This window comes from Periplaneta americana, chromosome 15, assembly GCF_040183065.1.
Source record: "Periplaneta americana isolate PAMFEO1 chromosome 15, P.americana_PAMFEO1_priV1, whole genome shotgun sequence".
Taxonomy (NCBI): domain Eukaryota; kingdom Metazoa; phylum Arthropoda; class Insecta; order Blattodea; family Blattidae; genus Periplaneta; species Periplaneta americana.
In genome coordinates, this window is record NC_091131.1 from 93735742 (window position 1) to 93752487 (window position 16746).

The following is a 16746-nucleotide window of genomic DNA, read 5'->3' on the forward strand; positions in this document are numbered from 1 at the left end:
GTAGCTATCACTGTTCATTCAACGTTAAGCAATTTGGGTATCCTCACTCTCCTACTTTTCTTTTGTTATGTAATGCGGGCTGCATTTTATATGACGTAATCTTTGCCGAGCATTGCTTATAGTATTAAAATTATGCCAAAGTATGTTGAAGTTATTATTCTTGTGAAAGAAATTTAATAATGTATATTTATATATTTGCTCCAACTTGAAAACGTTAAAATCCTAATAAAGAAGTTTAGGAAGGTAATCAATGGATTTTAGACAATTTTTTTTTTATTTTTCTCTTTTGTTGTTGTTGTTTTCTAATGCCAGGCATTTGACAATAAAGTCATGTGACCTCTTGCATTCCAATATTTTTCAAAGATATTATCATGGCCAGCCACTGAAGCACAGATTTTGAGGTGTTCCGAATCCATTTCTTGGTTTGAGTTGCACAATGGGCAGTTAGGGGACTGATATATTCCAATTCTATGCAGGTGTTTGGCCAAACAATCATGGCCTGTTGCCAATCTAAATGCAGCTACAGACGATTTTCGTGGTAAATCGGGAATTAACTGTGGATTTTGATGCAGAGAGTTCCATTTTTTCCCTTCAGATTGTGTTATCAAATTTTGTTTGTTGAAGTCTAAGTATGTAGATTTAATAATTCTCTTCACAGAGTAATACGTAGATTTAGTAACAGGTCTGTAAGTAGCAGTGCTGCCCTTATTTGCTAAAGCATCCGCATTCTCGTTTCCCAGGATTCCACAATGGGATGGTATCCATTTGAAAACAATTCTTTTATTGAGTGATATTAATTGAGAGAGCATTTTAGTTATTTCTCTTTTGTAGTTATTCCAGTTTGATTATTCTCTTTTGTAGTTATTCGACAATAAGACCTATAGATTGCACCAAGGATAAATAAATTAAAAAAAAAAATAGAAATGTACAAAGTATAAAAATCTATATATAATTTTGAATAATTTATTACATAATAATCCTATATTAGAGCAAAAGGTTTCCTTTGTTGTTTTTCGTGTTTAGTATTCTTTCCCTTTCCATTAGTAGACAGTGTTTCTGATCAATTTACGCTCTTTACTTATACTTAAAATTTCGGTTGTGTTTAATGTGGGGACCATTATTGTGTACTATAAATCTCTATCAGACGTCTGGCAATGAATATTTGACACCCAGGGTGAGATTCTTCGTTTGCACTGCGGTTGCGTTGACCACTGCGATTGCCCAAAATATAACTCGGACACGTAATTTTTAACAGTTGGGATTGCTTTCGCGGGGTTCCAGTTTTTTAATCACCACGATGACTCAGTGCAGCGCAGCGATGGGGCCCGTGTCCAAATCCTAGTTTACCCACCCCGAATTTATAACTTGTGTTGGGCAAGCCCGTGGTCCAGGTAACAGAGGGGTTTTCTCCTGGTACTCCAGTTCACCTGTGAAATCCTAACAATTTTCCAACATCAGTATCGTTCATTACGAGTGTAATGCAGATCCACCACCTTGGTACTCGTAAAGTACGGGAGAATAACAAGTTAAGGACCTTGCTACTGCAAAAAAAACGAAGGGACTTCGGAAAAGAAAGCGCTCTATAACAACGTGGCCAAAGATAATGTCACAGCTACCTAATGTACTGATTATAACATCACGCGGGAATTAAAATAATAAGAAGGTACATGTTACACTTAACGATAATCGTTTATATTTTTTAATTGTAGAAAACATAAAAAGAAAATACTGTGGTGATGTGATGATACAGAGAAATCTATTTCGAGATTTTTACCGAAATACACGTTTTCGACATTCCTAATAGGCCTACCAAAAAAGCGTTTTTGTGCATGTCATGTTTCAATCTTTGTGCAAGTATTTTTTCTTAGAAATTAAATGGATTATTTTCGTGTTCAGTATTAGCAAGTAAATTTAACCTAGAGTAGATTTATTCATAATATTTCATAAGTTATTTCAAATCAAACACAATTATTTTCTTCGTGAGTGTTTTATTACATGAAATACAAAAAATGAAACAGTATAGTTCGCACCAATGAAGAAATGATTTTTTCGGAGAAATTATTACCTATAGTATTGTGTCCTTTAGTCCTAGATTGTACGACGTTCAGCAAGAACTAGGAAAGATGGCAATTGAAGGATCCACAGCTGCAGGCGAAAATCGTACTTCCAATGTAACCAGAAGAAATAGTGACGAGGCTAGGCGAGTGTTCCCATTCCAGTCTACACCTAGCGGAAACTTGAAGATTGTGCCAAATCAGGTATAGGTCTTCCTAATTAAGAATTGAAAAATATTGTAATAATAACTAATGTAATATAGAATGTTCTTATTTATGTAATTTTAAGTTAAAAGAAGGTAATAGAGGTGTAATAAATGCTTAATTGTACTTTCCTATTAGATATAGGAACTATTTCACTCAAACAGTCATTCGCCAATGAAGTAAGCCTATAAGGATTAGTTGAATTTCAACAAGTCAGAGGCGTATAGGACAACGAAAGATTATCTTATTTATTATCGCACCTAAGCGGCAATTGATTTTTTTCTTTTTTTGTGAAATCGGTAGTAACTAACACCCACATTACAGTTATAAAACGAAACAAATTGCAGTGGCTTAACAGACATGGCAGGTTGATCCGAGGAAGATACAGAAAATATAATTACAAGGACAAAGTCTTGTGATGTCAAATTATTTGTTACTTCTTTATGAACAGTTTTAAATAATATATCTTTAGTTTACATATGTTCTTCCTGCAATTGTGTTTCAATAACTTCTTCATATCTAGTACGTAGTTGAAAATATGGCTCTTACGTAATACAAATTAAATATTGATTTTCCTTTCTCTATGTGTGATCCACACCTGTGGAGTAACGGTTAGAGCGTCTGGCCGCGAAACCAGGTGGCCCGGGTTTCATTCCTGATCGTGACTAGTTACCTGGTTGAGGTTTTTCCGGGTTTTTTCCTCAACCCAATATGAGCAAATTCTGGGTAACTTTCGGTGCTGGACCCCGGATTCAACAAGTCAGAGGCGTATAGGACAACGAAAGATTATCTTATTTATTATCGCACCTAAGCGGCAATTGATTTTTTTTTTTTTTTGTGAAATCGGTAGTAACTAACACCCACATTTTTCCTCAACCCAATATGAGCAAATTCTGGGTAACTTTCCGTGCTGGACCCCGGATTCATTTCACAGACATTATCTCCTTCATCTCATTCAGATGCTAAATGACCTAAGCTATTGATAAAGTGTCGTAAAATAACCTACTAAAATAAAAATAAAATATCTCTATGTAAGGTAGATCTGTTGTAGCCAAAGTCTCAAGATCAACTGCACTTCGTAAGCTGAAATCCTGAAAAGTTAATCGCATTAATAGTCTATGACGTATGGAATGTTTGACATCTAAATACCTCAAATATTATCGATGTAATACTATAACAACTTTGGACAGTTACATTTCAACTCTTAGATAAAGACAAAATAGTGAACTAGGTTATTGAATCCATTTGGATCTGTCGGTGTATAACATCACAGAGACACGAACAAACCCGAAGTATGGAAGTTCGGCATTCATCAAATTGCATTGGAAACAAGATGATTGTTAAGTAAGGTCGTGGGGTTGTTATTGTACTTAGTTCAGTGTTTTAAGCGACATTTCTTATTATACCAGCTTATGTATTTTGTACACTTATTATATGTGATAAGTAGAGACCGCAATCTTAGCCACCACTCTTTGAAGTTAAGTGAGTTCGGAGTTGATGCAATGAACCAAATGACGACGAAGAGTAGTGACGCGCGGCGCTGTGCGATGTAAACAGAGTACTCACGCATCAAAAACATCATCGACAGTACCTGCGCACATAAAAAAATGATTTCAAGAGTAAGGCTGTGTTACAAAAGAATAAAAAATAGTCTTTACTGTGAACTTTTAAATTTAAATGTTACTGTTCCACAGGTATTACTCTTAATTAAATGTTTAAGCCTGTATTACAGCAATCTTTGATACACAATTTTAACTTAAATGTTTTTGTATCAGAGGCACTACTCTTAACAACATGTTTAAGTCTATATTACAATAATATAATATATCTTATATAAAATTTTAACTTAAAATGTTTCTGTTTCATAGGCACCGCTTTTAATACAGTGTTTAAGCCCTCATTACGATAATCTTTGTTGTACAGTTTTAACTTAAAACGCCGGTATAACTGTAACACAGGTATAGCTTTTAAAGTTGTGTTTAAGCCTATATTACGATCATCTTTTTTGTATAATTATTTTAACTTAAAACACTGGAATAACTGTAACACAGGTACTGCTCTTGCTGTAAAAATTTAACTTAAAACACCGGTACTACTATAATACAGGTACTGTCCTTGTGTACAAGTGTACTTTCCAACAAAATTTTTACAGTGGTTTTCCTCAACTTTGTTGAATGTTGGCCTGCATCGTCATTTCATACAGATCTCAGCTAAATTCGTCGCTGGCACTGAATTACTAGTTGAAATTAGATTGTTAGACTCACTTCTTTCTATCAATTTCAAATGATTTATATAGTTTTTAATTATATTATGTCGCCACTTCCACAGACATACTGTCTTCCGAATTCCTCTGCTCACTCCTGTGCTTTCATACTTGTTTTATGCAGCTTTATTTAAACTAGTAGTGCATAATATCATAAACATTGCTAAAACTGAAGTATACTGTACTTGTTTAGGAGTAATGAATCTGTTTTAGAGTGACCCTGTGTTGCGCGTTACTTGTGTTTGTGAACAGGTTGTCAACTGAAGGACACATGTCGTAATACATATCCCATGCACACTTATACTCATTCCAGTGTTATTGGATGTTTATAGTTTTACCACTAATAAATGTACAAAATGTGTAAACATTCAATTGAAGCTGCGTCTTACAGCTTTAATGTAATTTTAGACAGTAATGTTATCATAAGCTTTAATATTATTCTGTAACAAATAGGTACATAATTGTATGATATTATATCAAACGAAATAATTGCATTGCGTACTACCACAGCTGTTGTGTTTGCAGGTAGTGTTCGAGTCTAAGAAAGTGAGTGTACTTGTGGCAGATCCCAAACATACGAAAGTTAACGTAAAGGCGGAAATCGGAAATCCAACCGTCACTGAAACACAGAAGCCACTATCCGTCCAGGTAACTGTAATACAGAACTTTTATCAGAAAACAGGTTTCGCTCAGGTAAATGCGCTCGGCCTTTTACCGTTGTAGATCGAATGCTACTGCAGAGGAGATAGTGTGTACATTTTCCCTGGGTCGAGCTTGGGAAATTTTATGCTGCGTTGAATGAATAGGTAACACAGGCTGAAGAGATCTCAAGTTAGGGCATTATTGTGCAGCTGTCATTCGGTATGGTTCAGTTTAGTTCGAGGCAATGCTATATACATTACAACAGTGAATCTTCATTTTGCTATATTTATAGAGCAAATGTTCTGACATTCAACAACCATTTTATTAAAAAAATCCAATCTTGTTTGAAAAACTGAAAGCAATCGGTTGATTTTTAAATAAGATGAAGACAGAGTATAAGCTGCATTCTAACTGAAGAAAAATCAGAAAGAGTATAGGCTGTAGAATAGAACAGTCTCCCATCAAATAGTTAAGAAAATTAGCTCAATAGGCAGAGGCATCCAAGACATCCGGCCTTGTTGATGGGGGAACAAACTCTTTTTTCAGGCTTCCACCCCTCTCTTTCCCAGTTCTGCAAACATATTTTAAACTATACTACGCCTACTACTTTTAACACTGAGAGACGTAATTTCACAAAATAATACTGTGATATAATAATTTGGCAAAAACGACCTAAAAAGACAAGTTTCTAAAAAAAGACAGAACTCTTCTCCCAAATCAAAGAAAATGCTCTTAAAATTAAAAAATCGCGAAAAAAAATGCAAAATAAAAGGTACATATTTGGAAACGGGGTGCCCTGCATGAAGTTCATATACGTACTGTACATGGAGAATTGCATCAGACCACTCAGGAAAAAGATGACATGTCATCAACATCCGGGCCTTAGTAATAATATATACGCATTTATCTTCATTGCTTCTCAATATTTATTCGGGTTCGTTCAAAAATGATTGACACTAAATGTTTCTTTTTCTTCACAGTAATCATTTATGAAAATAAAATAAATACAGATTATGTTACAAGTATTCCCCGCTAATGTCTATGCAACTATGCCATCGTTCTGGCAGTTTCTGTATTTGTGCAGCAAACCATTCCTTGGCGGTATACCGGCGCCACTGCTGGACAACTGCCTGAAGCTCGTCGTTGGAGGTGAACTTCTTACCCCGCGTGATCTATTTCATTGAGCGTATTCCGAATCTCGGAGCTGAGCAATCTGATGGCATCACGGTGTTCCGAATTTCAATGATGACGTCACTGATGCTCCACCGGTGTCGCACCGGTTCCATCAGCTTGCAGAGGTGATCAGCGTATTCCGAATCTCATCGGACCAGTGGACAACAATGACGTCACGCTGGAGCGAAATAGGAACAAAACTCCTGGAAGGATCGATGGCTGTCATGGCGACTGTATAAGTTGTTGTCTGTGCTACGCTAGCAAAATTTTGCGAAATTTCCGTACTGCCATCTCGTTCAAAGAAAAGAGAGCATAAACAATTTATTTCTTGAACCGGAAATAATAACTGGTCCGTTAACATGTTCGCTCATAAGCCATTAACATATTGTTTTCACGTTGTGCTCATTACAAACAATACAGCAGAACTAAAGCAGAACACACCGCCATGACACAATAGTGCACGATGTCATTCGTCTGCAAATTCCCGCCCTATACAAGAACCAATCAGATTCACTGATGGCGGCTGATGGAGACTGCCACCATCTCTGCAAGCTGATGGCATCGGTGCGACACCGGTGGAGCATCAGTCACGCCATCGGTGAAATACGGAACACCGTGATGCCATCAGATTGCTCAGTGCTGAGATTCGGAATACGCTCGATTGCATAGGGCGGGAATTAGCAGACGAATGACATCGTGCACTGTTGTGTCATGGCGGTGTGTTCTGCTTTGGTTCTGCTGTATTGTTTGTAATGAACACAACGTAAAAACAATATGTTAATGGCTTATGAGCGAACATGTCAGCGAACCAGTTATTACTACTGGTTCAAGAAATAAATTGTTTATGCTCTCTTTTCTTTGAACGAGATGACAGTACGAAAATTTCGCAAAATCTTGCTAGCGTAGCACAGACAACAACTTTTACAGCCGCCATGATAGCCATCGAACCTTCCAGCAGTTTTGTTCCTATTTCACTGCAGCGTGACGTCATTGTTGTTCACAGGTCCGGTGAGATTCGGAATACGCTGATTGCGTCGAATAGATCGTAGTCGCTAGGGCAATATCCGGCAAGATGGAGGATGAGACAGCACGGTGTACCTTAGATCTCCTAGGGTGGCAATGGTCTGGCGACTGTCATGTGGCCTTGCATTGTCGTGTTGGAGAAGAACGTCGTACACCCATTTTCCATGGCGGTATTGTTGAATGTGTTGGCGCAGTGAATTGCAATAGCTAGGCCTATCACCATTGCCCATGATTGTTTCCATGTTGTGTTAACGTTGTCCACGAATAGACCCACATACCGGCACGAATGACACAGCGATGTAGCAGTCATCTGGTGGCAGTAGTCGGCTCTATAATCTGTCTTCAAGCATACACTAGAGAGCATTTCAAACTGCTACTATTCGGGAGTTATGGGGGGGAGTGTCAATCATTTTTGAACGACCTAAATAATAGTAAAATTTAAAGACTTCGTTAGAGCTTGACATGTTATGAGGTTTGCCTTTCCTTGTTATGGACATAGCAAATTACTTTATCTTTGGCAGAAGGTTCCAGGTAAAATTTGTCGGCTGTTTCTCTATTTCTTTTACTTAACTATTTAATGACGCTGTATCAATTACTAGGTCATTTAACGTCGATTGAATTGGTGATAGCGAAATGGTATTTGGGGAGATGCGGGTGAGGATTCGCCATAGATTTCCTGACATTCGCCTTACGGTTGGGAAAACCTTGGAAAAAACCCAAAACGAGGTAGTCAGCCCAAGTGGGAATCGAAGCCACGCCGAGCGCAACTCCGGATCAGAAATTTTTATTTTAATGAACATTGTATTGCATTTTGTAATGTGTGACAGGCTAAGGTACAAAAAAGAGACCTACATATCAAGAATACAGACGTTTCACACAAAGCAAGGGATTTCATAAATACCCTGCCACTCTTTAAACGTATTTCTTTACTTTTAACAACTTTAATCATACATACCGGGCGCTAATTTAGTGTACGAAATCAATCAATCTTCTTAATGTATCCAGCTGTTTGCTGACGACATATAGCCGACTGTAGTCCACTGTAATCTATTCAGTTATTTTTTTATATGTTATGAAACTACCTACGTATATTAGGTGGGCAGGAGCTTTTATTTCTTATCTGTCATACAGGAAAAACACGTACTACAACAAACAACTGTGAACTGTATACTCACAGTTACAATTTCTGTGCTATTCTCTTTCACATTCATTTCAGTTATAATAATTTTATCACATTCATATTTTATTTCTGAGCCTTCATATTTCATTCTCGTAACTCAGTATTCTTCGCTTTCTCATTCAAGTTCTCTCATCCTGTCGTAATTTGTTTGTTACTAATCCTTTCAGTTACCCTCTCATTTCTCATTTTTCCCCCTATAAAACGTAATTACATGAAGCTGTTGAATTAATTATGAACTATTCGTAGCTATATATAACATTCATGATTCTGCAAGTAGAGGATGTATGGCTGATATTAAAGGATTATAGAAATATTGTTTCAATTACTGTATGTATATATACCTGATTTAATAGATGTAATAGAAGGATCTCAAGTTAGTATAACAATATTATATTTTGAAGATTTTAAAATAGCAAAAGAGATAAATTTCTATCCTAATTTAAATAATTCTATATGCCTTAAAATAGCACATAACTAGTTGATTGAGTTAACATTCAGTAATATAAGTACGCTATACAGAGTGTATCAAAAGGTCAGGTCAATCCTTAAGGAAGTGATTGAGAACCTTATTTGCAACAAATAATCCTAAATACACTTTTTTCAATATTCATCTCCGTTTCCGAGTTACACGAATATCACGTACCGTATCTTCCCCATTTGATTCGACATCTAATGGACCTGTCTGCTTGAGAGAATTCAGGCTAATTGTCAGTTGTCTAGAGCAGATGCTCAAAATGTCCCCCTTTCGCACGAACACACGCTTCAGCACCCCGTCTGACTTCTCGCTACACTTTATTCAATCCGTGCTGGTGTATCTTCATTGCAGCCGTGTTAATCTGTGCAACGAGCTCTTCCCTGATTGATATCTCCGTTTGGTACACTTTCTCCTTCATGCAGAGAAAGAAGTCCAATGGTGTTAGGTCTGGGAACCGGGCTGGCCAGGCAATGGGACCACTCCTTCCAATCCATCTACATCGAAAATGGTGATCTAACAATTGGCGTACTGGAAGTCTGAAATATGCTGGAGCACCGTCTAGTTGATACCATAGTTGCCTGGCCAGCCAGGTGTCTCAAATACTGACATCATAAATTTCTGGAAATTACTTGTGGTTCTACAATTACAGTGCTATATGCCGTCGGCCTCTTGTTGTAATAGATGGAAAGCGATTGCCGAGGAAATAGAGTGTACACGTTCCCAAGGTCGAACGTGGGAAGATTTGTGTTATGTAGCGAGGAAGGATAACACAGACTGATCTAGGGCTTCAAACAAAATTTGCTGGCTATTTTTTTTTTGCTTGCGTTTAATTTCGATATTGAATAACCTCTGCAATTGAAAACATGGTTAAATGCATAAGCGCTCATTCCACTCTATAATATTCTTATAACATGTGCTGCTTTATTTTGAAATTATAGAATACTTATTCCTGACTTACATGTTTATTTATAAGACAGTTTAGGAGGTGAAGTCAGTGAAACAGATTTAGCTATTTGTAACGACTCCCAGTGAATAGAAACACTTTCCACACCTTATTTTGATCACGAAGATAGAACCAATCTTTGAAACGTTGGATTTCCTTTTTCATTACCAGCAATGGAAAATGTCCAATCTACAACTCCTCAACTGGTCTTATAATTCATATAACCTGTTCACTGTTGCTCTCTCTCTCTCTCTCTCTCTCTCTCTCACACACACACACACACACACACACACACACACATAAACATTCTAACAAGGTACATTCGCGAAGTACCTGACCGATTATGGTATAAAATCAAATACGATGGAAAGTTCAGCTGTAATCAATGTTTATAGTCCCAATTGTAGCTGCCCATAGTGCCTTTTACAGTTGAATGTGATGCCTTTGAAGCTCCTGCCAATGTTATCTGGGACACTGAACATTCGAGTTGCTCTACTCCCAACTGCAAAAATGCATCATTCATCCAATGTGTTTATTGTTTACATGAATTGTGCTTAACGGATTTCTACATCAGCACCCACAAAGTAGAATTATAATTATTTATAGATGAGTTTCCTTTCGTATTCATTATTATACCAATATCTATCTAGGCTCATAAACGTTGTATACTTGCACTATGGGCAACTACAATCGGTATCATAAACATTGATTACAGCTGAACTTTTCATCGTATTTGATTTTATACCATTATCAGTCAGGCACTTCGCGAATGTACCTTGTAAGATCAGTGTTTGTACTAATTTAATAGTTCTTATTTTTTTTGTGTTAGACATTGAATCAAGGTCACCCGGAAGGTTCATTTCCGCTACAGCAGCAAAGCGAAGAGGAATTTTATCCTAACGAAATGGGGGACGATTGCATGGAAGAAATTGAAGTTGCTGATGAATCAGAACAGAATCTGACAGAGTAAGATTAAAAATAAATTCTTTGTGTAATTATAAATCTTCGATCATTTCGTGAGCTATTATTATTATTATTATTATTATTATTATTATTATTATTATTATTAGTCCATATTAACAGATCGACACAGCCTCCAAGCAGTGCGGAGGATTTGAGAACTTTGTTTCAAGCTGTCTGAAGAGGAGAAGAGCATATAGATATTGTCACCGGGAATGTAATGTGTGATAATACAACAGAGCACACACCTTTAATGAGTTAATATGCAGAATTAAAAATTAATATAGCAATATACTCGTATATTTGCGTTTCATGCCTTCTGATTTTTACAACCGTTGTTGTAACTTAATTCCATATTACAGACGCATATTCCGATTGTGATTTAAGTAATGCAAAAAAAAATTGTCAGACGTGAACAAATTTATTGAAAATAAGAAAAAAAAATCATGATAATAATAGATCCAACGTTCTAATTGTGTGTTTATATGTAAAATCATCATGGTAAGGGAAATAAATTGTAATATCCAAAATTGTATCAAATTCTCTAGCACATTCTCTTAATTTCATTTTTTGTTTCAAATATGGTTAAATTTAACATAAATAAAAGATATTAAGCCTAATTTCTCGTATTGATATTGGTGGTCGTGTAGTAATAGTGATAGTATTGATAAGGTTTATGGTTATGATGGGAACTGAAATATATTTTAGTAGATAGAGATAGTGATAACATAAAACGAGAATATTTGTAGAATTCTTTGTGTTCCATTGAACACAGTTCGAACACATTAAATTTGGCGTTGATCTTTTATATTATAAAACCCCTTACAACCGTCAGTTAGACATCACGCACAAAACATGTGTCGAAGAAGTTGCAGAACGATTGCGGCGAACTGGTAAATTGAAGTACCGGTGCACTAAATTCTACGTTTAGTGCAGTGGAAAGGATTTAAAAGAATAAGAGCATATAGCCCTTAGCTTAACCGTGGAGAAAATATGATTCACGCAATGAAAACCGGCTCATTTAATAAAACATGCAACCTTCTATAATTTCCCATCTTCCTCTTTCCATAGACAGTATTTAATATAGGAGATGAACGAGGACCACTTGAAGACCTGCAATGCATTATCTGTAGAAGATACTGTAGCCCAGAAGTATTGAGAGCACGAATGCTAATGGCTTCATTGCTAGATGCAAGGCATTGAAATAATAACATATTTAGTAGGCCTACTTGTTGCTACAAACAATACAAAATAAATACATATTATTGATGTCGCGCACACCCGTTTGAACAAGCTCGAGTTCGGAGTGCAGTTTCTATAAGTAGCTATTTTGTACTAAATGGAACATAACAAAGTTCCAATAAAATTACAAAACAGGGATAATTACGAAGATAAAAGTAGAGAATCAAGTCAAGAACAGAATATAAGTTGGAATGAATGAATAATATATTGAAATTAAGAAAAGAAAAAAAGAGACATGGATACTAAATAATTTGCCTAATTTTTTTTTCTTACATTTATTAAACTTAAAATGACCTAGGTCAGACTTTATTATCAGAATAGACCCGTAACTCTGGCTATGATTTATTCTAGTGGTTGTGTAACATTTAGGTTCAGCTAAAGGACATGCCAAATTTCTTCTGGTAGGATGAACATGTTCTTATTTATATTTCAGACGATTTTTATTATAATATTTTAGTAATGTATATTTATATATTTGTTCAATTTGGAAAACATTAAAACCGGAATAAACCAATTTTGTTGGATAATCAATTGACTTGTTTAAGCAGATTTTGATTATTCGCTTTTGAAGCAATATGAGCGGAAAAGGTGTAAATTTTATAGCTCCTCCCCATCAGATTATACCATACTGGCAGATTGAACCAAAACTAAATAAACTAATCGCAGAATATTTGTAGGGATGTGGCATTTAATAAGACATTTTAGATATAGTGCTAATGATGCTGCAGCTGACAATGAACATAACTGTGGGTGACGATGTGATGATGATGATGATGATGATGATGATGATGATGATGATGATGGTGATGATATTTTATACAGACTGAATCAAGCTCAGTCGGCTAAGGCGCTTGCCTGCCAATCCGGAGTTACGTTCGGGCGCGGGTTCGATTCCCGCTTGGGTTGATTACCTTGTTGGGTTTTTTCCGAGGTTTTCCCCAACCGTAAGGTTGTCAGGTAATAATCTATGGCGAATCCTCGGCCTCATCTCTCCAAATACCATCTCGCTATCACCAATACCATCGACGCTAAATAACCTTCTAGTTCATACAGCGTCGTTAAATAACCAAGTAAAAAAAATGAACTATTCTCTGTTTTGAAATCCATACAGGACTCCTACATAATCCATATCTTCAATATTTCCGTAACTATTGAGTGGAAAGCCTTGAGACACATTAAATAAAGAATGGAGAGAGACGGTCCTCGTGGAAAACTATGTGACAAAAGAAGTGTATCTCAGCGCTGAGCAACCAGCTGGCATTACGAACCTCAGCGATGACGTCATTGATGCTCGAGCACTGTAGCAGACCGTCCATCAGCGTGCAGAGGTGGTGGCAGTATCCATTAGTGAATCTGATTGGTTCTTGTAAAGGACGGGAATTGGCACTGGTGTGTCATGGTGGTGTGTTCTGCTGTGTTGTTTGTAATGAGCACAACGTAAAAAAAATATATGTTAGTGGCTTATAAACGAGCATGTCAAGGGACCAGTTATTAATTACTACTGGTTCAAGAAATAAGTTGTTTGTGCTCTCTTTCCTTTGAGAGAGATGACAGTATGAAAGTTTCGCAAAATCTTGCTAGCTAGCTCAAGCAAAACCATAGAGTTAGTATAATATACTGTATATTATAGCACAGTCTACTATATACAGTTGCGAAGCTCTATATGTAGTAAAAATGCAAACATGGGTAGTTGCCTACCACTAGGATTGCTACTATCGCCTCATCATCGCAGATCTCTCTCCTAGCAGCCGACAAAATATTTTACACTTTCGCTGTCGTGTTCTTTTGGAAAAATTAACACCTTCCTTCCATTATTGAAATATTAAATGCATAAAGTTAATTTATTATTTTAATGAAGTATATTAAATTCCACCATAAACTCGAAGATACCTGCAAGAAATAAGTTAATATAATTTTTGTTTGTGCAAAACGAACTGAAATTTACTATAATAGCTTCACTCATTCAAGATTATAGCGATAATTAACTATGAAACCAATAAATATTAATTTGCATTTCTCTTTACAACAATAATAACGGAAATATGAATTAATGGAGTAACTTACGTGTACCGGTACTTGTAGAGTAGGCTTACGTAGTTAACAAAGTGGGATGAGGTTAAGCAATAATAATCACACCAGAATTGGAAATAAAACGTGATCAATAAATTTTATTGTAACAGACTTTTTCTACGTCTCTAGTAAAGCAACAAATAAAAATAACAACAAAATTAACAGCTATAATTAAAAACATATCCTTTGAAGAAAAAAGTAGGCCTAAGCAATAATAATCCTACCAGAATTGAAAATAAAACGTGATCAATAAATTTCATTAAAACAAACTTAATTTTTCTATGTCTTTAGTAAAATAACACATAAAAATAATAACAAAATTAATAGCTACAATTAAAAATATATCCTCTGAAAAAAAAAGTAGACCTAACCTTTATTTCTCTGGAAATTTAGCAGCCTAAGTGATAGAACTTTAACCGGTATCTAATGTCCTTTCGGTTAGACTGAAACATTCCATTGTGAAATTTAAGGATATAATGTATTCTAACAGTCACAAAGAACTTCAAATTAACAGTTTTGTTTCTGCACAGCATTCTTGTGGAAACCCAGGAACCTTTCTGAATCTTTCGGAAACCGGAAAAAGGATAACTCTGGCCTCTTTCTCTTACTGTTGCTACAATTTATAGCACTACAAACGTCTCCTCCTTGTCCCATATTATTATTCCAATTATTATATTTTAGCCATTAACATTTTCATTATAACCAATAACGAACATTTCACAAGCAGCAATGTGAAATACACAACGAGCTAGCACTCGATAGAAATACGACACAGTCCAAAGTCGACCATGGACAGTCTATTGTTTCTAGTTGCTAACCACTTGGAGCGCTTTATCACGAGATTTGCAAAAAAACATCTCAAGTTTCGCGACTGTATATAGTAGACTGTGATTATAGTATATACGTATAATATAATAACTCAATGGCAACTACTCGTACAGCCGCCATGAAAGCTAGCAGTCAGTTCCTATTTTGCAGCAGCGTGGCGTTATTGATGTCCACCAGTCTGCTGAGATTCGGAATACGCTGTGTGTACTTTCGTTTCCATGTAGTCTGTCAGGCGTGACTTCAGAGTAAATCTTACATGTCAAGATCTTACAATTTTTCTCATTTGTACCTCGAACATGACGTTTCACGTCAAAAATTATCATAAGTAGAGCTCCATAAATATAAAAAAGTTGGCTACAATAGTCATAAAAACACGGAATATGTATTATATGTCTTTCTCATGTTAAATTTTAAATTTAATACGAGAAAGACACATAATACATATTCCGTGTGATGTAGTGTTAAAAGTTGTGTAATCAAGATGTATTTAGAGTCGTAAAAAATCAGTTTCTGGTTATAGTGCAATTTGTTTAATACAAAATTAGGACGATGTTGAAAATTCATTTGCCTCGTATCTCTAATAACTGATCCTTGACGAATGAACGAGTGAATTTGTTGTTGTTGTTTAGTCAGCTGTCCGAAGACAGTTCTGAACCTCATAAGTGGCACCAATAAGGCATCACTCAAGAGGCAACTAAACCAGGAGATAATGGGATAGGGTGGCCAGTTCCTTTTCCCCTCGAATGGATTCTTGAACTCTAATAATAGGGATATTATAAATGTGTTATTTGTAATATACCATATTATTTTGTACTTACAGGTTGGGATTCACGTCGTCGGAACCCATAGATTGGTCCAATGTCAGTCTGCCCAATAAATCTGATCTTTACAAGCTTCTTCGTTATCGCATTAATAATTACATGTAAGTGTTAATTGATATTGAATTAATTTTTATAGTGAATATTGACTTCCTTCAATTTTGCATCCAGTGTCTCTCTCTTGGAGGAACAGGCCGCAATTGTGTAGTCTTTGCTGCAGAGTGTTGCTCTTGATGCATCATGACGATTATGATGATTAATGGAATAATTATGAAGTTCCTTTAGGAGAAATGAGAGTATCCCGTGAAAAACCTATCACCACCAAACACCGTCTTTGTTCAACACAATTTCCACATGGACCGACTGGGATTCGAGCTACATATGTTATCAATGTCAAAAGCCGATGCTCTATCCTTTCGGTTAATGGTTCACGAGACTAAGTTCACAATCTTTGCACTTTTATTCTTCTGATTAGTTTGAGCAAAATAATTATCAGATACTCTCTCAAATACTGGTATGTGCAATTTTACACTGCGAACTTAAAAGGATTAGATTTCTACCAGTTTATAGAACCAATAGTTTCATGTATCAGTGTCATTGCTACTCTTTTGTACCGTGTATCTTTCAATTCATTGTACAAATCGTAATAGTAATGTTAATTTAAAGGTGAGTAGTCTATACTATTGTATGCAATATGTTACAAACACGTCAGCATTTAAACAGAATGATAATATCAGATTTTGTTAAAAATAGATCAAACAAAAGCCCTAGTATTTTCAAACTCTCCATAACCCTCTGACTTATCATCTTATTGATTTATGCTTATTTCCGCTTTGTTGGCGAAAATTCTCTTCAGTATGGAAAGTGATCG

General features: G+C 35.9%; 1 protein-coding gene across 6 annotated transcripts in view; it reads left to right on the forward strand.

Annotated features, from left to right (window-relative positions):
* Nucleotides 1–16746, forward strand: part of LOC138715203 (uncharacterized) — a 120418-nt gene that overhangs the window by 45350 nt on the left and 58322 nt on the right. For 5 of the 6 annotated variants that reach the window (XM_069847849.1, XM_069847846.1, XM_069847844.1 and 2 more), the window contains 4 exons: nt 2087–2258; nt 5047–5169; nt 10787–10923; nt 15878–15979. In XM_069847849.1, coding sequence (XP_069703950.1) covers nt 2087–2258; nt 5047–5169; nt 10787–10923; nt 15878–15979 — 534 coding nt within the window. The remainder of the gene's footprint in view (nt 1–2086; nt 2259–5046; nt 5170–10786; nt 10924–15877; nt 15980–16746) is intronic. The other variant, XM_069847847.1, reaches the window with a different exon arrangement.